This window comes from Oryctolagus cuniculus, chromosome 17, assembly GCF_964237555.1.
Source record: "Oryctolagus cuniculus chromosome 17, mOryCun1.1, whole genome shotgun sequence".
NCBI lineage: Eukaryota > Metazoa > Chordata > Mammalia > Lagomorpha > Leporidae > Oryctolagus > Oryctolagus cuniculus.
The window spans coordinates 16,615,295-16,639,521 of NC_091448.1; the positions used below are offsets into that span (position 1 = coordinate 16,615,295).

Here is a 24,227-nt window from a genome sequence, read left to right on the forward strand (position 1 = left end):
CCGGCACACCGGGTTCTAGTCCCGGTCGGGGCGCCGGATTCTGTCCCGGTTGCCCCTCTTCCAGGCCAGCTCTCTGCTGTGGCCAGGGAGTGCAGTGGAGGATGGCCCAGGTGCTTGGGCCCTGCACCCCATAGGAGACCAGGAAAAGCACCTGGCTCCTGGCTCCTGCCATCGGATCAGCGCGGTGCGCCGGCCGCAGCGCGCCGGCCGCGGCGGCCATTGGAGGGTGAACCAACGGCAAAAGGAAGACCTTTCTCTCTGTCTCTCTCTCTCACTGTCCACTCTGCCTGTCAAAAAAAAAAAAAAGAGTACATTGAAATTATGCTTTTGTAAAAATTAAAGGAAGGAAGGAAGGGGATTGAGGGAAGGAAAGAGAGAAGGAGGGAAGGAACATCTTCTTAGAATTGTTCTTATGGAATATATGAAATCTGGTATCTTTATATTAATAAAAATTAAAAAGAAAAAGTTTGATCCTAGATAAGTAAGTATAGTATCAGAAATTCTACAGAAAAGCCTCCAAATTAACAAGTTGAACACTATTATCAACCATGTACTTCTCCTTTTGTAGGTTTTATATCAATATTTTTAGAGAAGCATCCACATTACTAACATCAATCTTCTCAAGAAATAAGAGCATGATAAGAATAAGAAAAATATCAAAGTGCACAACAGTGTGAACTATGTGCTTTAAATCCTATTTGTGATTTGAAATAATGGAAGAAATCCATTCCTTGGTCTATACTGCACTTTACAGCATAAATCTTTACTCTATAAAAACGAATAGGGGCTGGTGCTGTGGCATAGTGGACTAAGCCTCTGTCTGCAGCGCTAGAATCCCATATGGACACTAGTTCAAGTCCTGCCACTCTACTTCCTATCCAGCTCCCTGCTATGGCCTGAGAAAGCAACAGAGGATGGCCGAAGTGCTCAGGCCCCTGCACCCACGTGGGAGACCTAGAAGCTCCTGGCTCCTGGCTTTGAATCAGCTCATCTCTGGCCATTGCAGCCATCTGGGGAGTGAAGACCTTTCTCTCTCTCTCTCTCTCTTTCTGTAACTCTACCTCTCAAATAAATAAATAAAATCTTTTAAAAAATAAAATGAATAAGGGCAGATGTTTTCCTAGTAATTAAGGCAACAGTTAAAGGGCAGTCAGTGTGGTACAGCAATGGAACACCTGCACTGCTTGGAACAGCCTCATCCCTTATCAGAGTATCTGATTCGAATCCAAGCTACTCCAAGCTTCTGATCCAACTTCCTGCAAATGTGCCTTGGAGGCACTAGATAATGGCCCCTAGTACTTGGGTTTCTGCCACCCATGAGATCTAGATGGAGTTTCTGCATACGAGCTCTATTTTGGACTAGCCCCAGTTGTTTTGGGCAACTGGGGAGTGAACTAGCGGATGAAAAAATCTCTCTCTCTACAATGGGAGTCACTGGGTACAGGCTCCCTACGTAGGATCTCTGCCCTTAATGTGTTTTACTACGAAACTTAAAAACAGCACTACTAGTCAAACAATACCCTATACCTTGTGCGGTTGTGTGAGTGCAGCCTGTTGAAATCCTTGCTTAGTGTATACTAAGTTGATCTTCTGTATACGAAGGTAATTGAAAATGAAACTCGATGAAGGGCAGGATGGGAGAAGGAGTGGGAGAGGGGAGGGCCGCGAGAGGGAGGGAGGTTGCGGGGGGGAGCCACAACAATACAAAAGTTGCACTTTGTAAATTCACATTTATTAAATAATAAAAAGAAAAATCTCTCTTTCTCCCCATATCTCCATCACTCTGCCTTTCAAATAAATAAGTCTAAAAGAAAAAGACAAGGCAGTCCAAGATGGTGGAGTAGGAAGGGAGCTTACTGCTCTAGCCCAGAAGATAGTTTTAAAAAAAAAAAAATGTGGAGAGAGTGTAGTCTCAGGGAAGAGTTGGGAAAACAACAGCAGAGGAAACTCTACTGACGAGGCCAAGGCAACTTCAGCTGGCTGACAAGGTCACAGCAGAAGGTCTGTCTCAGCAAGGCATGAGAAGGACAGCTGCGGTCCTCTTGGTGGTTTTAGGTTTGATGGGAACTACAAGCTGGAGCTTCCTGGTGGTCCTGCTAATGGTTGCTGTATTCTGAATTTTACGGAAGAGCACTTAGTCTCATAACCTCCAAAATTTCCATTGTCTTGTAGAATTTTAATCAAGCAGAATGTTAGTGTAGAAGAAAGGGTTAATGCCTTATGCAAGGTTGAGCTGTTTGTAGAAAAGAATTAAAAGGCAACAAGCTCTCTGGTATATACTTCCCACTAGAATAAAGATAGATGTTAATAAAGCTTTAATTCACTATATGCTACAAATACTACAATGGTTAGGATGTCAAAACTGTAGAATAGATCTAAGTAAACTTTTAAATAAGTGCAATAAAGAAATTAAAGAATTACAGAAAAAATTGCAAAGAGGGGATACATTTTAAAAAGGGTCTGCTTTGAACTTGGGGCTTCTAGTAAAGATTAGATTAAGAAGGTACTATTCTAGCCTATGTAGCCAATTTCTGCATAGTTCAGCAGGGCTCAAGGCCTTGGCTTGTGTGGGCAGCCTGTTATCTTGCACCTGTCTGTGATTGTAACCCATGCTCTGAGTATGCCCTTGAAAATCAAAAAAATTGTAATTAGAAAAAATGGACAACAGGCTTTTCATTGTAAGAAGAAAAAATCATTATGTGGCTTATAATATAAAAATAAAGTCTGGTTCTCAAAAGCCAGAGCCATGCTATCAGCCTTGCTGTGAGTGTCTCTCATTTCTTCGAGCGCCGACACCTCTCACACCTTGGGGCCCCTGAACTGGCTGGAGCTGGTCTCCGGCACTCTACCAAAATTAGAGGGACATGGTGGATCTACGTAGAGGATGTGGACACCCACAACTCGAGACTCCAGCAGCTGAGAGCCTATGCACCAGCGTTGGAAAGTAAGGTGAGACCAGACCACAGCAGTCCAAGCCACTGTCAAAAAAAGCTGCAGGAAGAGCCTGGAGGGAACCCGGCTTGGAGCCTCACGGGGGATAGTTTACTTTCCCCATGGGGGATAGTTTACTTTCCAAACGAGAGGGGGAAAAAAAGGACAGGATGGACACATTTATTTCTCTCTCCCCAATAACTTTACAATGGCATCTTGTAACAAGCCAATAGAGCAGGCGACATTTTGGATATATATAACAGCTATGCCAGCTTGTGTCTGTGCCCAGCAACCACCTCCTGACTCTGGTGGGGAGAACTAATGCGTGCTAGGAGCTTGTGACTGTGTGAGGCTTCTGCACTGGGATTGTGAAAAAAACTGAGGGTGTGTGGGAGGACTCATGGTGTGGCTGGTCTTTGGTCAGTCACAGTGGCAGGCTCCCCATGCCCAGGGCTTCCTGATAACCTGGTGAGAGACACTGCTGGGGAATCTGAACTTACACTGAGGACTGAACAGATCCTTTGTGTGGTCCTTGGGACAGAGCAGACAAATATTTTTTTTTCTTGAAGACAGAGTTAGACAGTGAGAGAGAGAGACAGAGAGAAGGGTCTTCCCTCCATTGGTTCACCCCCCAAATGGTGCTACAGCTGGTGCTGCACTGATCCGAAGCCAGGAGCCAGGTGTTTCCTCCTGGTCTCCCATGTGGGTACAGGGGCCCAAGCACATGGGCCATCCTCCACTGCACTCCTGGTCACAGCAGAGAGCTGGACTGGAAGAGGAGCAACCGGGACAGAATCTGGCACCCTGACCAGGACTAGAACCCGGTGTGCCAGCACCGTAGGTGGAGGATTAGCCTAGTGAGCCATGGTGCCGGCCCAGAGCAGACAAATATTATACCCACTGGGGCTAGTGCCCAGGCACTGGTCTCCTTTGAGGAGAGGAGCTCAGCTGAGCAAAATAAATTTCCCTTCTAATTAAAAAAAAGAGAGAGAAAGAGAGAAGACTCACCACGCCAAACCTGGGTGTGTGTCACCTTAGGCACGCCCTTAACCCTGGAGAACCAAACAGAGCTCTTCAGCCACACCCACTACAACCCTCTAGATATTGACTGAAATCAGACATTCCACTTATCTACAGCATCATAGTATAAAGATAGAAGGACGAAGGAGGGAGGAGGGAAAAGGGGGAGGGGGAGGGGGGGAGGAGAGGGAGATGAAGGAGAAGGAGACGAAGGAGACAACAATGTAGATGACGACAAAGACAACAACGAAGACGAAGAAGAAGACGACGACGACAATGAAGAAGAAGAAGAAATCAAAGAATATCTCACAAATGCCAAACAACAAATGCCTCAATTCAACAAACAAGAATAAGGAAGACAATATGATGTAGCCAAAAGAACACACCATTTTTTAAAGACTTATTTATTTTACTTGAAAGTCAGAGTGACACACAGAGAGAAGGAGAGGCAGAGAGAGAGAGAGAAGGAGAAGCAGAGAGAGAAAGAGAGAGAGAGAGGGAGGTAGAGACACAGAGAGAGGTTTTCCATCTGCTGGTTCACTCTCCAGTTGGCCGCAATGGCTGGAGCTGCGCTGATCTGAAACCAGGAGCCAGGAACTTCTTATAGGTCTGCCATAAAGGTGCAGGGGTCTAAGGACTTGGACCATCTTATGCTTTCCCAGGCCATAGCAGAGAGCTGGATCAGAAGAGGAGCAGCTGGGTATCCAACCAGTGCCCACATGGGATGCCAGCACTGCAGGTGGCGGCTTTACCTGCTACGCTATAGTGCTGGCCTCAACATTTCAGTACTAGATTGTGAAGATGATGAGATAAAGAAAATGCAAGTAATGGAATTCAAAGAATCGATCATAAGATGACATAGAAGTAATCAGAAGCAAATGCATGAACTACTGAAATATGTGCAGGACGTGAAAGGAAGTTTCTCCCATGAAATTGAGATTTTAAAGAGAAATCAAAAGGAAATGAAGAATTCCATAGAACAAATAAAAAATGCAATGGAGAACCTTAACAACAGAATCAGTGAAACAGAAGAAAGAATATCAGACTTAGAAGGCAGAGCACAGGAAATTATATAGTCAAACCAAAGATGAGAAGAGGAAATTAGAAATCTAAAAAACACTGTTGGGAATCTACAGAATACTAAAAAACAACAACAATTTGAAAGCACCATGTATAAAACATTCTTTCAAGAAAAAAATTAAGAATGTGTTAGGATAAATATCAGCATATCATAAGCATTAACATTGTAAGAGATCAAGTTTATAAATCACAAACCTAGAACAGTCTTATAGACCTGGTTTAGGAAATAAAAAATTAAGGACAAAATATGTTGTCTATAGAAAAACCATACTACCACATCCTAAATACCTAGGGTCTGAAGAACAATTTAACTTTGTGGCTAACTAAATTAAGCCTTTTGAATTTAGTTTATTTTCAATTATGCAAAAATAAAGAGAAAATTAAGCTATTTCAGTTTTTCTCAAGAACATGGGCTTTCTGGGGCCTGCATGGTGGTACTGTGGGTTAAGCTACCTTCTGCTATACTGACATCTAATACTGGACTACAGTTTTTTGAGTCCTGGCAGTTCCTCTTCCAATCAAGCTCCCTGCTAATGCACTGGAAAAGCAGAAGAATATGGTGCTTCGGCCCTGACACCCTTGTGGGAGACCCCGATGTACTTCAGGCTCCTGGCCTTGGACTCCCCAAGCCCCAGGACATTACTGCCATTTGGGGAATAATCCAGCCACCGCCTACAGTGCTGGCATCCCAACAGGGAACCAGTTCGAGTACTGGCTGCTCCACTTCTGATCCAGCTCCCTGCTAATGCACCTGGGAAAACAGCAGACTATTACTCAAGTGCTTGGGCCCCTGAACCCATGAGGGAGACTTGGAAGAAGCTCCTGGCTCATGGCTTCAGTTTGGCCATGTGGTGGCCACTTGGAGAGTGAATGAATTGATGGAAAATCAATGTCTCTCTTTCTGTCTCTCCTTCTCTCTGTGCATCTCTCCCTCTCTCTTTCTGTAACTCTACCTTATAAATAAATAATAGAAATAAAAAACAAGAAAAAATCAAGACTAAGATCCCATATTGATTCTTCACCCAGAGTATATCTGCTGCACATATAGCTTGCTTTATAGCATTAGAAAAAAAACATGCATTAATACATATAATAAACATTTCTAATCAATATTTTTATGTTAAAAATTATCACTCACTTGAATCTTTGGTAAAATACGGCGCTTGCACCAACCTACTTAGGCAATCTTTTAAGTCCACTTTCCCTTCTTCTGAAAATGAAACATAAAACAATGAATGAATGGCCTTTGGTAAAAGATACTGGGTTAGTAGATATGCATACCTGCTTAACTTTCAAAACTAAAGCCTTATGTTTTTCTAACTCTGATTCTTCTATGCATACCTCAGAATAACTCTAAAAAGAAATAATTATGATGACTCTCGTGGTCTTTTGGTTAGAAGCAATGAGGATTTTATAAATTTTATTTTAAAAAATTTATTTATGTTTTAAATGTTTCATATATTTCATATATGCAAATTTAGGAACATAGTGGGATTCCCCTCCCTCTCACCCACATTCCAATCTTTCCCCCTTCTCCCTCTCAGATTCCTATTCTTAATTTTTACAGTGGTCTATTATCAGTATACTTAGTGATCATATACTTAACCCCACTTTAAGTAAAGGAATTCAGCAAATAGTATGAAGAGAAAGAAAACAAAATAAAATAAAACAAAATATTGTTCCTTAATGGAAGAGACAAGGGCTATAAACAATCATCCATTCTCAAAATGTCTATTTTACTCTAATACATTACATTTCAGATATTCTATTAGTTGCCTCGATCAGGGAAAACATACGATATTCCCTGATCAGATTCCTTGGCTTATATCATAAGTATAATGGTTTCCATCTTGTTGCAAAAGACAGGATTTTGTTTTTCTTTACAGTGTATGTATACCATAATTTCTTTATCCAGTCAATAGTTGATGGACATCTGGGTTGATTCAATATCTTAACTGTTGTGAATTGTGCTTCAATGAACACAGGGTACAGATAACTCTTTCAAATACTGATTTCTTTTGGTTTGGGTAAATTCCCAGGAGTGCAATGGCTGGATCATATGGTAGGTCTATATTCAGATATTTGAGATATCTCTATACTTCCACAGTGGTGGCACCAGTTTAGATTCCTACCAGTAGTGGATCAGGGTACCTTTTTCCCCACATTCTCACCAGCACTTGTCACTTGTTGATTTCTGTATGTGAGCCATTTTAACTGGAGTGAGGTGAAATCTCGTTGTGGTTTTGATTTGTAATTCCCTGATGGCCAGTGATCCTGAGCATCTTCTCAAGTATCTGTAGGCCTTTTGAGTTTCATCTCTAGAAAATGCTTGTTTAAGTCCTTTGCCCATTTCTTCACTGGATTTTTTTGTTTTGTTGTTGCTGAATTTCCTGAGCTCTTTATGTATTCTGGATGCTAGCCCTCTATCAGTTGCGCAGTTTGCAAATATTTTTTTCACATTCCATTGGTTGCCTCCTCATTTTGCTGAGTGTTTCTTTTGCAGTACAGAACCTTCTCAGATTGATGCAATCCCATCTGTCAATTTTGGCTTTGATTGCCTATGCTTCTGGGGTCTTTTCCAAGAAGTCTTTGCCTATGCCAATGTCCTGTAGAATTTCCCCCATGATCTTTAATAATTTGATGGTATCAGGTCATATATTTAGGTCCTTTGATTGTCCATTGATGAAAGTGGGGTATTGAAGTCTCCCAAAACTATTGTATTGAAATCTATGTCGCCTTTTAGGTCTATTAACATTTCTTTTAAATAGGCAGGCACCCTGTAACTCGGTGCATATACATTTATTATAGTCACATCTTTCTGTTGAATTGAATCCTTAATCATTACATAGTACCCTTCTTTGTCTCTTTTAACAGTTTTTATGTTAAAGTCTATTTTGTCTGATATTAGAATGGCAACACCAGCTCTTTTTTGGTTTCTGTTGGCATGGACTATTTTTTTCCATCATTTCACTTTCAGTCTGCTTGTATTTTTGTTTGTAAGATGTGTTTCTAGTAAGCAGCAAATAGATGGGTCTTATTTTTCAATCCATTCAGCCAGTCTGTATCTTTTAACTGAAGAGTTGCAGCCATTTACATTCAAGGTGACTATGGATAAGTAACTAGTTGGCCCTATCATTTTTTTCCATAAATATTCCTATTGTTTACTTTGGATTTCTTTTGTACTTCCACTGGGGGGTTTTCTGCCTTCACATTCTTTCATAATGATGGCTATCTTTCTGTGTTTGTGTGTAGCACATCCTTAAGCATCTCTTGTAAGGCTGAAGGAGTGGTGACAAATTCTTTCAATTTCTGTTTGTTATAGAAGGTCTTTATTTTACCTTCATTCATTAATGAGAGCTTTGTAGGGTACAATATTCTGGGCTGACAGTTTTTTTCTCTTTAAGATTTGGTAGGGTTTCTAAGGAGAAGTGAGCTGTGAGTCTAATTGGCAATCCTCTGAAAGTAATCTGATATTTCTCTTGTGCACATTTTAGAGTTTTTTCTATGTTTTACTAGGGAAAGTTTGACTACAATGTGCATAGTGAAGATCTTTTTTGGTCATGTCTGTTAGGAGTTCTATGTACTTCCTCCACTTGAACATCCCTTTCTTTCTCCAAATTGGGGAAATTTTCTGTAACTGTTTCACTAAATAGGCTTTCTATTCCCTTCTCTCTTTCCACTCCTTCAGGAACATCTAAGACCCAAATGTTGGTCGTTTGATAGAATACCATAGACCTCCAACACTGTTTTTAAGTTTTCTATTTTCTTCTTGTTTTTTTTTTCTGACTGTAAGACTTCCAAAGATTTGTCTTCTAGTTTGGATATTCTTGCTTTTGCCTCACCAAGTCTGCTGTTAAGGCTTTCCACTGCATATTTTATTTGATTAATTGATTTTTTAATTTCTAATATTTCATTTTAATGTCTCTTTAAATTCTCAATTTCCTGTGAAAAATTTTCATTAATCTCATATATGGTTTTCTTTAGTTCATGGATTTGCTTCTGATTTTTTTTAGTAATCCTGTGATTAGTTGTGGGGAGCAACTGGGAGCAACTCGGACTAGACTAAGTTACTGGAATTAAGACTTATTCTATGCATCTGCTCTCCCACAATATGGCGCTGAGAAGGGAGAAACAGCTTCTACACAGCTGCCTCCAGTTCAACCAATAAACAGCAGGACCTGCTCCTGATTGGAGGAGAGCAGCGTACTCGGCGTGTGGGTAGCAGAGTTGGGATTGGTGGAAGAGGACTATAAAGGAGGAGAGAGATGGCATGCACCAGGAACATCTAAGGGGAACATCTATCTGAAGGAACACCTGTGCAGCCCCCGAGAGAGCCGGCCGGTGGTGTGCCGCTCCCCCGCGGAAGTGGGGAAAGTGGCTAGGGGGAACCGCCCTTCCACGGAGGTGGAAGGGACGGTAGCCAACCCGGGAAGAACCAGCAGCAAACCCGGGGAGGGCCGAGCAGACGAAAGAACAGCACAGGGTCCTGTGTCGTTCCTCCACGAAGAGGGGGAGCGACATAATGGTGCCGTGACTCGGATATGAAGCCTAGGCAGGGTCTAGTGTCGCTCCTCCACGAAGAGGGGGAGCGACATTAGTTTTCTAAATTCCATTTCTGGCATTTCCTCAATCTCTTCATCTTCACATTCTAATACTGAAATATTGTTGTGTTTCTCTGGGGGAGGAGGTCATGGTGACTTCCTTATTCCTATTCGTTGAATTTCAGCTCTTATTTTTCAGCCTTTGTAGAGTTGATTTTTAATTTTTTCTTCTGGTGGCTTTTATCTTTGGGGCAATGCTTCCATGGTTCAGCAGAATGTCTGTACTTTCAGTGAATATCAGGAGGTGTGTGATGGGTATGGCCAGGGGGCTCTGATTAATGCTCTAGGGTGGGGAGAGTTTCCAGGGTAACACCCAAATTGGGCATGATAGTATTCAATACCCAGCTACATCCTATACCTTCTCATGTAGCCACAGCCAAGGTCTCAGCATTCAAGGTTCCCACAGTCAACAAGTCCAGAAGGTGCTGCTGGAGCAGGCACCCCTCTGTCCTCTTAGATGCCCAGCCACCTCTCAGCCAAGCTCTGAGTCAGTAGGGGCTGCACTTGAAGCCCTGGATCACACACGCACATCAGAGCCACTGGCCAAGTGCCTGCCTTCTGCTGCTGCCAGCACTGTGTTCAGATGCCCCATCTCAGTGAACTGTTATGTGCACACCTTCAGGCTTCTGTAGTTGTTGCCCTATTGCAAAATGGCACCTACCCTCTCTAAGCCAGATCATGGGTTCTGTTTTGGAGAGACTGGTTTGACTCAAATGCCTCCTCCACTTCCACTAGGACCAAAGGAGACTCCAGCAACCACCAGCCCTCGGGGCTCCAGTCTAGACTCATGCCACACTCTCTTTCTGGCTCTATCACCATGGATTGGTGCAATCCGACCTCCCCTCCATCTCTAAATTGCCTCCAATTCCAGCTCTCCACCATTGCAGCTGCATAGGCTGCATGTCAGCACCCATCACATAGGTTCACACTGTTTCACCTCCTCCCGTGGGGCTTCCCAGGTGGTTTTCTCTCCAGTTCTCCACCAAGAGTATACCTCCTACACTTTTCTCCTCACTGTTTATCCATAGCCCTGCAAAACACGCTGCCCCCTAATCTGCCATTTTTTCTCCCAAATTTTATAGATTTCAAGCATATCTCAGCCAATTAGGACCATTGTTTTTAGTATGTTTCCTCTCTGATATTATGTTCTCCTAATTTTTCAGCATTACAAATCCTACTAATACTGCTGATATTTTCATGGAAGACAATTTATCCACCAGAAGATAAATATCATAAATCAAACTTAACCATATCTAAGAAGACTATACTTCTGAGTAAATATATATTAATAAAGGAAGTTTACAATATTTTTTCCTTCTATCACACATATACTTGGGACTTATGAAGAAAAACAACACCATAGGCTCTATAGGTAAACTAAACATTCCACTGGCAGGATTCCAAAAACACCAGTATAATCCTCTGAGGATTCTGGGAAAACAAAATTGGTTAATGGCCTTACCACACTAAAGATTGGGCCTCTGCTTCATGGGCTTAAGACAATGTTACAGTTTCTGACCAATATGAATCTGTGATTCAAATCTCAGAAAGTAAAGAAATTAGAAAGAGAGGGGAAGATTATAATTCCCTAATAAAATCCGTATGAGGGGATTATAATTCCCTAATAAAATCAGTATGAGGGTAATTTAGAATAAATACTCACTCAACCCTAAAAGTAAAACGCTACTCTTGTTGAACCCACCACATTTGATTCCTAATCACTCTACCTGCAATGATCTATTTCTCCAGTCACCCTTAGCATCTTAAGCACAACCACGCTTTATGACTGAAAGTATACACTACCTTTACGTGTAACAAATTACTTCGAAAAGGAAAGAAATACTTACTATCAACAGAAATGGAGGAGAGCACCACCTGTAATTCTTCCTCTGGAAAACAAATCCCTAGGCCTTTCAGTGTAGATTTTACTTCATCAAAATCAATTTTTTCACTGTTGACCTTGTCTAAAGCCTTTACAAGTTCATTAACCTCTAAAAAAAGAAAATATATTCAATTTATATATAATGAAATTCTAGAGAATATACTTAGAGTATAAATAAAAAATTTAGTATACATACCTGGCATTTTTATTTTAATATTATACAAAGCACAGTATAATTTGCTTTAAACTCTCTCTTGATATATACATATGTATTTAACTCTCATTTCAAGTATGTAAAGATCAAATATAAGGCAAACTCACACAAGGAATTGAACTTTGGTATTTGTCCCTTCTATCTGTGCTTCCCACATACTTTCCTGATATGTCCAGTTATTCCATATCAATTTTCCTCTTTCTCATTTCTTCATCAAAATTTAACTTGTATTATCCTGACAATTCTTCTACTAAGAAAATCTTTTTTTTGATTTTTATTTAGTAAATATAAATTTCCAAAGTACAGCTTATGGATTACAATGGCTTTTCCCCCCCATAACTTCCCTCCCACCTGCAACCCTCCCAACTCCCGCTCCCTCTCCCATTCCATTCACATCAAGATTCATTTTCAATTATCTTTATATAAAGAAGATCAATTTAGTATATATTAAGTAAATATTTCAACAGTTTGCACCCACACAGAAACATAAAGTGTAAAATACTGTTTGAGTACTAGTTATAGCATTAATTCACATTGAACAACACATTAAGGACAGAGATCCTACATGAGGAGTAAGTGCACAGTGACTCCTGTTGTTGACTTAACAAATTGACACTCTTTTTTAAGGCATCAGCAATCTCCCCAGGCTCTAGTCATGAGTTGCCAAGGCTATGGAAGCCTTTTGAGTTCACCGACTTCAATCTTATTTCGATAAGGTCATAGTCAAAGTGGAAGTTCACTCCTCCCTTCAAAGAAAGGTACCTCCTTTTTTTTTTTTTTTTTTTTTTTTTTTTTTTTTTTTTTTTTTTACAGGCAGAGTGGACAGTGAGAGAGAGAGACAGAGAGAAAGGTCTTCCTTTGCCGTTGGTTCACCCTCCAATGGCCGCCGCGGCTGGCGCACCACGCTGATCCGATGGCAGGAGCCAGGAGCCAGGTGCTTATCCTGGTCTCCCATGGGGTGCAGGGCCCAAGCACTTGGGCCATCCTCCACTGCACTCCCGGGCCACAGCAGAGAGCTGGCCTGGAATAGGGGCAGCCGGGACAGAATCCGGCGTCCCAACCGGGACTAGAACCCGGTGTGCCGGCACCGCTAGGTGGAGGATTAGCCTAGTGAGCCGCGGCGCCGGCCTGGTACCTCCTTTTTTTGATGGCCCTTTCTTTCCACTGGGATCTCACTTGCAGAGATCTTTCATTTAGGTTTTTTTGTTTGTTTGTTTGTTTGTTTGTTTTTGCCAGAGTGTCTTGGCTTTCCATGCCTAAAATACTCTCATGGGCTCTTCAGCCAGATCCAAATGCCTTATGGGCTGATTCTGAGGCCACAGTGCTGTTTAGGACATCTGCCATTCTATGAGTCTGCTGTGTATCCTGCTTCCCATGTTGGATTGTTCTCTCCCTTTTTTATTCTATCAGTTAGTATTAGAGGACACTAGTCTTGTTTATGTGATCCCTTTGACTCTTAGACCTATCATTATGATCTATTGTGACCTGAAATTGATCACTTTAACTAATGAGATGTACACGTACATGCCACCTTGATGGGACTGAGAATCATTTTTTTTTAATAATTGAAAACTAATGTTAATGTTAGGGGGAGGGCCAGTGCTGTGGTGTAATAGGTTAAGCTTCTGCCTGCAGCCGCGGAACCACATATAGGCACTGGACTGTGTCCAGTTGCTCCTTTTCTGATCCAGCTCTCTGCTAATGTCCTGGGAAAACAGTGGAAGATGGCCCAAGTGCTTGGGCCCCTGCATCCACATGTGAGACCAGGAGGAAGTTCCTGGCTCCTGGCCTTAGATCAGCCAAGCTCTGGCCATTGCGGCCATTTGGGGAGTGAATCAGCAGATGGAAAACCCCTCTGTCTATAACTCTGCATCTCAAATAAACCAATCTTTAAAAAATATATATCGGAGGAGATTCCCACATGCCTATCTCCCTTCTAGTAAACAGTTTGATAGCCTAATACACATAAAATACTTTGGTTCAAAAGAATTTCATCATGGTAGAAATTCCTGACGTTCTGAAAGATTTTGTAGAAATTTTTTTGTTACTGAAAGTAAATATCCTACTCATCACTTCACAGAACTTACCTATTCTATTTAGGAAAAATCCATATTTATCAAAAAACAGAATGGTCAATCTAAATTTCGTATGTTGAGATCTGGAATTATAACCTCTAACTGTGATGATTGGATTTCCTAGGTATAAGTTTGCTGACACTGCTTTTGTGTGCAGGCAAAATTTTTCTAACTAGAAAAAAACACCTAGCAATATGATAGCTGTAGTATACTTTAAAATTTTATTATAAATTTGGGAGAAACTTCAACTCAGGCATCCTGTACTTTGCAATGTACATTCCTTAGTACTCTCCATAGACATCAGATCATTCCTACCTAATAGGTCCTTTGACCATCAAGAATGCCCAACTGAATTCTTATTCTTAATTCAACAACCAAATGTCCATTTGCTCCTTCAATCTTTCCCATATTATCATTGTTCATTCTTATACCTTTTATCTACCTGTTGCTCTTATAGCTAATGCCATATGATACAGTGTACTATTTCTTTTTTTAAGATTTATTTATTTACTTAAAAGGCAGAGTTACGATGAGAGAGAGAGATCTTTCATCTACTGATTTACTCCCTAAATGGCAACAACAGCCATGACTGGGCCAGGCTGAAGCCCAGAGCAAAGAGCTTCTTTCAGGTCTCCCAACTTGGTACAGGGGCCCAAGCACTAATACCATCTTCTGCTGTTTTTCCAGGTGCATAAGCAGGGAGCTGGATCAGAAATAGAGTAGCCAGAACTCAAATCAGTGTCTATTTGGGATACCAGTGTTTCAGGCAGCGGCTTAACATGCCCTAGTGCACTGTTTTAAATTTTTTTTTCAATCTCACTTTAGGCACCTAAAAAACAAAAACCTTATTGTATATTATAATACTTACTCAATCTTCACTGTGCATACCAAATGTATGAAGAAAATGTCTGTTATTTCATTATTGATATTCAGTATTTTTTTCTACACATCCTCATAGTTTCCATTCTTCTATCCTAGGGTCAAGTATATCTACTATTCTATTTCTCTCATTCCATTACTGTTGATCTTCTCATATGGGTGGTCTGTTTTTGCCCTTATTTCATCATATAATCTCTATTTTTTTATTTTTATTAATCCTCTGGAATGATATACTTTATGTTTGACTGGTCCTTTATAGCCTATGATGCATTTCTATGGAAATAACTTAATTTGCTCTCAAAAAATTCCTATGAAGCACACAAGATAGTTCATATTTATTATGTAGAGTAATTATTTATATATTACATTTAGATTAAGTGATTTGAACAAGATTATAATCAAGAAAACACTAATAATCAATAACAAAGAGGTTAATAATATACATTAGAGAAAGGTCAGTTTCTTCAATAAGTGACGCTAGGAAAATTAGATATCCACATGCAGAAGAACAAAACTTAGACCCCTCTCATTATAAACAAAACTCAACTCAAAATTGATTAAAGACCTACATACAAAATCTGAATCTATGAAATTATAAAAGAAAATACTTTAGGACACTGGAATGGATAAAGAATTTCTGTATAGGATCCCAAAAGCACAGGAATCAAAAGTAAAAATAGACAAATGGGATTATATCAAGCTAAAAGCTTCTATACAGCAAAGGAAACAATTGACAAGTAAAGAGACAAAATAAAGATATATCAAACAGTAGAATACATTTTAAAACCATACCTTTGACAAAGGATTAATATCCAAAATATAAGAGGAACTGAACAGCAATAATAATAATCATCCAATTGTAGGCAGGCATTTGGTAGAGTGATAAAGACACTGCTTAGGACACTCATATACCACTTAGCAGTACACAGGTTCAAGTCACAGCTCTGCTCTATATTTCAGCTTCCTGCTAATCTGCACCTTAGGGGCAGCAGATGATGGCTCTAGTAGTTGGGTCAACTAGAATCATAGTAAACCACAACTCATGGCACCATCTAGTGTTAAAATACCAGAAGTGTTTACAGAATCACAGAAATTAAGCCAGCTGCTTAGAATTTCTGGAAGTACAGAAACAAATGAAGGCAGGTCGTGAAGACTAAATAACAAATCCTTCAATGCACAGATAATGCCATATGCCAGTAAGCATCAAGGTATCAAAAATCAGTCAGATAGGAACTGATATTACAAATATTTTGAAAGAGATTGTAAAATATCTCTTTTAACAAAATTCAATAAACATCAAGAGACACAGAGAAATTACACAAAGAACTAACAGAGCTATGACAGGAAAAAAATAATTTTTAAGAATCAAACAACAACTCTTCTAACAGATATCTACAGAACTTTTCATCCTACACAAAAAAATTTACATTGTCAGCAGTACATGGAACCTACTCTAGGATTGACCACATACTAGGCCATAAAGCAAGTCTCAGCAAATTCAAAAGAATTAGAATCATATGATGCAGCTTCTCAGACCATAGTGGAATGAAGTTGGAAATTAGCAACTCAGAAATCCCTAGAGAATATGCAAACACATGGAGACTGAACAACATGCTCATGAATGAACAATGGGTCATAGAAGAAATCAAAAGAGAAATCAAAAACTTTCTGGAAGTAAATGAGGACAACAGCACAACATATCGAAACTTATGGGATACAGCAAAAACAGTGTTAAGAGGAAAGTTTATAGCAATAGGTGCCTACATCAAGAAATTGGAAAGGCACCAAATAAATGAGCTTTCAATACATCTCAAGGATCTAGAAAATCTGCAGCAAACCAGACCCAAATCTAGTAGGAGAAGATAAATAATTAAAATTAGAGAAGAGGCCGGCGCCGTGGCTCACTAGGCTAATCCTCCACCTTGCGGCACCGGCACACTGGGTTCTAGTCCCGGTTGGGGCACCGGATTCTGTCCCGGTTGCCCCTCTTCCAGGCCAGCTCTCTGCTGTGGCCCAGGAGTACAGTGGAGGATGGCCCAAGTACTTGGGGCCTGCACCCCATGGGAGACCAGGAAAAGCACCTGGCTCCTGCCTTAGGATCAGTGCGGTGCGCCAGCCGCAGTGCACCAGCCGCGGCGGCCATTGGAGGGTGAACCAACGGCAAAGGAAGACCTTTCTCCCTGTCTCTGTCTCTCTCTCTCACTGTCCACTCTGCCTGAAAAAAAAAAAAAAAAAAAAAAGAATCAAAAAAATCAGAGAAGAAATCAACAGGATTGAATCAAAAAAAAAAATTAGAAAAGATCAGCCAAACGAGAAGCTGGTTTTTTGAAAAAATAAACAAAATTGACACCCCATTGGCACAACTAACTAAAAAAAGAAAAGACTCAAATCAATAAAATCAGAGATGAAAAAGGAAACGTAACAACAGACACCACAGAAATAAAAAGAATCAAAGAATCAACAGAAATTACTACAAGGACATGTTTGCCAGCAAACAGGGAAATCTATTAGAAATGAATAGATTCCTGGACACATACAAACTACCTAAATTGAACTAGGAAGACAGAGAAAACCTAAACAGACATATAACTGAGACAGAAATTGAAACAGTAATAAAGGCCCTCCCAACAAAGAAAAGCCCAGGACCAGATGGTTTCATTGCTGAATTCTATCAGACATTTAAAGAAGAACTAACTCCAATTCTTCTCAAACTATTCAGAACGATCAAAAAAGAGGGAATCCTCCCAAATTATTTCTATGAAGCCACCATACCTTAATTCCTAAGCCGGAAAAAGATGCACAATTGAAAGAAAATTACAGACCAATATCCCTGATTAACATATGCAAAAATCCTCAATAAAATACTGGCCAATAGAATGCAACAACACATCAGAAAGATCATCCACTTGACCAAGTGGGATTTATCCCTGGTATGCAGGGATGGTTCAAGGTGTGCAAATCAGTCAATATGATACACCACATTAACAGACGACAGAAGAAAATCATATGATTATCTCAATAGATGCAGAGAAAGCATTTGATAAAATACAACACCCGTTCATGATGAAAACCCTAAGCAAACTAGGTATAGAAGGAACATTCCTCAATACAATCAAAACAATTTATGAAAAACCAATGGCCAAATCCTATTGAATGGGGAAAAGTTGGAAGCATTTCCACTGAAATCTGGCACCAGGCAGGGATGCCCACTCTCACCACTGCTATTTAACATAGTTCTGGAAGTCTTAGCCAGAGCTATTAGACAACAAAAAGAAATTAAAGGGATACAAATTGGGAAGAAAGAAGTCAAACTATCCCTCTTTGCAGATGATATGATTCTTTATTTAAGGGATCCAAAGAACTCTACTAAGAAACTATTGGAACTCATAGAAGAGTTTGGCAAAGTGGCAGGATATAAAATCAATGCACAAAAATCAACAGCCTTTGTATACACAGGCAATGTCACAGCTGAGAAAGAACTTCTAAGATCATCCAATTCACAATAGCCACAAAAACAATCAAATACCTTGGAACAAACTTAACCAAGGACGTTAAAGATCTCTATGATGAGAATTACAAAACCTTAAAGAAAGAAATAGAAGAGGATACCAAAAAATGCAAAAATCTTCCATGTTCATGGATTGGAAGAATCAATATCATCAAAATGTCCATTTTCCCATAAGCAATTTATAGATTCAATATGATACCAATCAAAATACCAAAGGCATTCTTCTCAGATCTGGAAAAAATGATGCTGAAATTCATATGGAGACACAAGAGACCTCGAATAGCTAAAGCAATCTTGTACAACAAAAACAAAGCCAGAGGCATCACAATACCAGATTTCAGGACATACTACAGGGTAGTTGTAATCAAAACAGCATGGTACTGGTACAGAAACAGATGGATAGACCAATGGAACAGAATAGAAACACCAGAAATCAATCCAAACATCTACAGCCAACTAATATTTGATCAAGGATCTAAAACTAATTCCTGGAGCAAGGACAGTCTATTCAATAAATGGTGCTGGGAAAACTGGATTTCCACGTGCAGAAGCATGAAGGAAGACCCCACCTTTCACCTTACACAAAAATCCACTCAACATGGATTAAAGACCTAAATCTAGGACCCGACACCATCAAATTATTCGAGAACATTGGAGAAAACCTGCAAGATATACACACAGGCAAAGACTTCCTGGAAAAGACCCCAGAAGCACAGGAAGTCAAAGCCAAAATCAACTATTGGGATTGCATCAAATTGAGAAGTTTCTGTACTGCAAAAGAAACAGGAAAGTGAAGAAGCAATTGACGGAATGGGAAAAATATTTGCAAACTATGCAACCAATAAAAAAGGTTTAATAACCAGAATCTACAAAGAAATCAAGAAATTCCATATTAACAAAACAAACAACCCACTTAAGAGATGGGCCAAGGACCTCAATAGACATTTTTCAAAAGAGGAAATCCAAATGGCCAACAAGCACATGAAAAAATGTTCAGGATCACTAGCAATCAGAGAAATGCAAATCAAAACCACAATGAGGTTTCACCTCACCCCAGTTAGAATGGCTCACATTCAGAAATCTACCAATAACAGATGCTGGTGAGGATGTGGGGAAAAAGGGACACTAACCCACTGTTGGTGGGAATGCAAACTGGTCAAGCCACTATGGAAGTCAGTCTGGAGATTCCTCAGAAACCTGAATATAACCCTACCATTCGACCCAGCCATCCCACTCCTTGGAATTTACCCAAAGGAAATTAAAATGGCAAATAAAAGAGCTGTCTGCACCTTAATGTTTATTGCAGCTCAATTCACAATAGCTAAGACCTGGAATCAACCCAAATGCCCATTAACAGTAGACTGGATAAAGAAATTATGGGACATGTACTCTGTAGAATACTATACAGCAGTAAAAAAATTGAAATCCGGTCATTTGCAACAAAATGGAGGAATCTGGAAAACATCATGCTGAGTGAAATGAGCCAGTCCCAGAGGGACAAATATCATATGTTCTCCCTGATAGGTGACAACTAACCGAGCATCAAAAAGGAAACTTGTTGAAGTGAAATGGACACTATGAGAAACAGTGACTTGATCAGCCCTTGTCATCACTGTTGATGTACAATTTAATACTTTATCCCTTTTAGTATTTTTTTTTGTTCTACTTAATACTATTGGTTGAACTCTATAATTAACACACAATTATTCTTAGGTGTTGAAATTTAACTGAAAAGTGATCTCTGTTAAATATAAGAGTGGGAATAAGAGAGGGAGGGGATGTACATTTTGGGACATGCTGAAGCTGATTTGCCGCAAGTGGTGGAATTAGAAATGTGCCAGGGGATTCCAATACAATCCCATCAAGGTTGCATGTACCAATGCCATCTCACTAGTCCAAGTGATCAATTTCAGTTTACAACTGATCACACTGATAGGTCTAAGAGTCAAAGGGATCACATAAACAAGACTAGTGTCCTCTAATACTAACTGATAGAATCAAAAAGGGAGAGAACGATCCAACATGGGAAGCAAGATATACAGCAGACTCACAGAAAGGCAGATGTCCTAAACAGCACTCTGGCCTCAGAATCAGCCCTGAAGGCATTTGGATCTGGCTGAAGAGCCCATGAGAGTATTTTAGGCATGGAAAGCCAAGACACTCTGGGGAGAAAAAAAAAAGGACCTAAATGAAAGATCTCTGCAAGTGAGATCCCAGTGGAAAGAAAGGGCCATCAAAGAAGGAGGTACCTTTCTCTGAAGGGAGAACTTCCACTTTGACTATGGCCTTGTCAAAATAAGGTCCAAGTCAGTGAGCTCAGGGGGCTTTCATGGCCTTGGAAACTCATGACTAGAGCCTGGGGAGATTGCTGATCCCTTAAAAAAGAGTGTCAATTTGTTAAGTCAACAACAGGAGTCACTGTGCACTTACTCCTCATGTAGGATCTCTGTCCTTAATGTGTAGTTCAATGTGAATTAATGATATGACTAGTGCTCAAACAGTATTTTGCACTTTGTGTTCTGTGTGGGGGCAAACTGTTGAAATATTTACTTAATATATACTAAATTGATCTTCTGTATATAAAGATAATTGAAAATGAATCTTGATGTGAATGGAATGGGAGAGGGAGCAGGAGATGGGAGGGTTGTGGTGGAGGGAAGTTATGGGGGGAAAAAGCCATTTACCACAAACTGTACTTTGGAAATTTATATCTACTAAATAAAAGTTAAAAGAAAAGAAACTCTTCAACTCAAAAGTATACTTGATGGAACAAGGAAATAAGCCTCAGTCATTCTCCCTCATTGCCCAAAAGAGATAAACTTTGGAATGTATTTATTGCCCTTGAATTTCAATGTTTCATATCTTATTGCCTTCATACCCCACCCCAACCCCTCAGCCACCCAAAAGATCAGTTGCTTGGAACACTTGAAAGACCAGTTCCAGGGGGCCAGAGCCATGGCTCACTTGGTTAATCCTCCGACTGCAGCACTGGCATCCCATATGGGTGCCGGTTCCAGTCCCGGTTGCTCTTCCTACAGTCCAGCTCTCTTCTGTGGCCCGAGAAGGCAGTGGAGGATGGCCCCAGTGCTTGGGCCCTGCACCCACATGGGAGACCAGGAAGAAGCACCTGGCTCCTGGCTTGGGATCGGTACAGCTCCGGCCGTAGTGGCCATTTGGAGGGTGAACCAACGGAAGGAAGACCTTTCTCTCTGTCTCTCTCTCTCACTAACTCTATCTGTCAAATAAAAAAAAAAAAAAAGAAAGAAAGAAAGAAAGACCAGTTCCAGGAATTTCCCTTAGCATGTTGCCCCCTACCCCACCCCCATCCCCAGCTTTCCTAAAATATAAAAGGGCCTGGTCCCTGGGGTCGGGGCCTTCTGCCACGTGTTCCATCATTGTGTACATGGGCAGTTGGTCACCCACCTCTACAAACTTATTTTCTCTGAATAAATTGGGTCCGGCTGTAAATTCATACACTGCCTCCTCTCTATTCTGCACCTCTTCTAACATTTTGCTGCCACCCCATGCGAGGAAGCACCAATCTGTAATTCTTTTCCTAACAATACTAAACAAAATTTAAAATGTGATAGAAGGCATCAATTGTAGAACAGATCGAACAGAAGGATCAGTGAGCTCAAAGATAAGCTACACAGTTTCAAGTGGTCATCTGACACAATAGAAAAAAAATAAAAATAAAACAAAAGTGATTCCAATTCACCTGACTACAGACTTCTCAGCAGAAACATCAAAGGCCAAAAGAGAGTGGGATGAGACCTTCACAGTACAGAGGGGAAAATCTGACAGCCAAGAATACTGTTTCCACCAAAGTTATCCTTTGGATATGAAGACATTTATAGACATACAAAAATCGTGAGAATATATTACCACCATATCTATTCTACAAGAAATGCCAGAAGTTCTTCAAACTAAAAGAGATGCTAACAAATTAAAATATCAAAAGGTATAAAACTGGCAATAGTAACTGTGTACACAAATTCAAAGTGTTCTTGTATGTAAACCATTCATATATTTAGTATAAAAACTAAAAAGTAAACAATTGAAAATAATAACCATATTAAAAAGTAAAGAGATTGGCAAAATCTAAAGATGTTAATGGGACATCAACAATTCAAACTGAGAAGGATTACAGTGAAATGCAGAGTTCTTAATATTATTTATCTCTTTCTTTTTTGTTTCTTTTCCTATATTTATAATAAATGATCAGTTGTTACCATTTCAAATAGCTTCTTATATTCAAAAATGTTTTGGTAAGCCTCCTAGTAAGCAAAAAGCTAGATCTATAATAGACTTACAAAAACCAATAAGAGAGAATCAAAACACACTACTCCAGAAACACATTTAACCACAAAGAAACACTACAAGTGAAGGAGAATGAAAAAAAATGAACTACAATAAAACTAGAAAACAAATATCAAAATGGCAGTAGTAAGACATTATCTCACATTACCTTGAATGTAAGTGGGCTAATTTTCCAATTAAAAACACTGAGTGAGAAGACAGACAATAAAGATACATTGGGCCTAAGCCCCATGGCCCAACCACTGATTGTCAGCTCCACCCCCATCCTAATGGGATTCACTGCTCCTACTTCCCTACCTGCCCCCTGCCAGCAAAGGTTTAACATGAACACATACTCTCTTAAGTTCTCTTTCTCTCTCTATCCTCTTACCCTCTCTCCTCAACCTGTCAGGCTTCCCCCACCCAATAATAAACCTTTCCTCTAAAAAAAATTTTTTTAAGGATTCATTGGGGTTGAAACATACTACTGAACAAAGGGATCCAACAACATGTACAGGACATTTTACCCAACAGCTACAGAATATACATTCTGCTCATCAGCACATGGAACATTTTCTAGGATAGACCACATATTAGGTCACATATCAAGTCTTGGTAAATTTAAAAAGACTGAAATCATACCATGTATCTTCTCAAGCCATAAAGTAATAAAACTAGAAATCAACAAGAACAATAGGATATTCATAAATACTTGGAAATTAAATAACATGCTACTGAATGATCAATGGATCATTGAAGAATTTAAAAAGGAAATCAAAAATTTTCTTGAAACAAATGAAAATGAAAACAAAACATATCAAAACCTGTAGGATGCAGCAAAAACAGTATTAAAAGGGAAGTTTATAGCATTAACTTACATTAAAAAAAGAGAAAAATGTTTCAAATTAAAGATCTAAGAATGCATCTTGAAGATTTAGAAAAACAAGAACAAACCAAACACAAATTCAGCAGGAGATGAGAAATAATAAGGATGAGAGCAGAAACAAATGAAATTAAAACTAAAAAAATACAAAAGATTAACAAAAGTTGGTCTTTTGAGAAAATAAACAAAATAGATAAACCTCTAGCCAGAATAACAAAGAAAAAAGAGAAAATACTCAAATAAATGAAACCAGAGATGAAAAAGAAGACATTACAACCAACATCACTGAAATACAAAGGATCATAAGAAACTACTAAGAAGAACTATATGCTAATAAACTGGAAAACTTCAACGAAATGGATAGATTCCTGGATTCATATAACCTACCAAGATTAAATCAAGAACATATAGACAGAGAGGGGAGCCAAGATGGCTGAATAGGTAAAAGACTTTAAATGAAGCGAAAATAGCAGAAAAGAAGTGGAGGAAGTACATTCCCAGGGGATAATTGTAGAGAAATCTGCAGTGGAATGCTATAGATGGAAGAGGGACGCCATAGATCTGCAAGGAAAGTGCAGACATGCAGCAGTGAGCTTGGACACCACACATTCTCCCTGCAGCCCAGAGAAAGAGGAAACGGGAGCTGTGGAGAGCAAGGTGAGAAGAGCAGACTCCAGCAGCTCCTGCCACTGGTGCTATTGCGGGAGGGAGAGCCTCACAGACCACACTGTCTTTGAGTCCAGCCTGGAGCCCTAATAGGGAGCAGGGTACCCACATAACCCAGCAAATAAAAGCATGTTTCTTTTCCCCCATAACCCCACAAGGACACCTGGCAACCAGTAAGGAGAGGGTACC

General features: G+C 39.9%; 1 protein-coding gene across 34 annotated transcripts in view; it reads right to left on the reverse strand.

The window, feature by feature from the left end:
• EFCAB3 (EF-hand calcium binding domain 3) overlaps nucleotides 1-24,227 on the reverse strand; it is a 649,184-nt gene that overhangs the window by 460,817 nt on the left and 164,140 nt on the right. For 33 of the 34 annotated variants that reach the window (XR_011383437.1, XM_070060541.1, XM_070060535.1 and 30 more), the window contains 2 exons: nucleotides 11,480-11,623; nucleotides 6,170-6,241 (listed from right to left, as the gene is read on the reverse strand). Coding sequence is in view for 33 of the 34 variants with exons in the window: in XM_070060541.1 (XP_069916642.1) it covers nucleotides 6,170-6,241; nucleotides 11,480-11,623 (216 nt within the window). In the remaining variant the exon portion in view is untranslated. The remainder of the gene's footprint in view (nucleotides 1-6,169; nucleotides 6,242-11,479; nucleotides 11,624-24,227) is intronic. The other variant, XM_070060521.1, reaches the window with a different exon arrangement.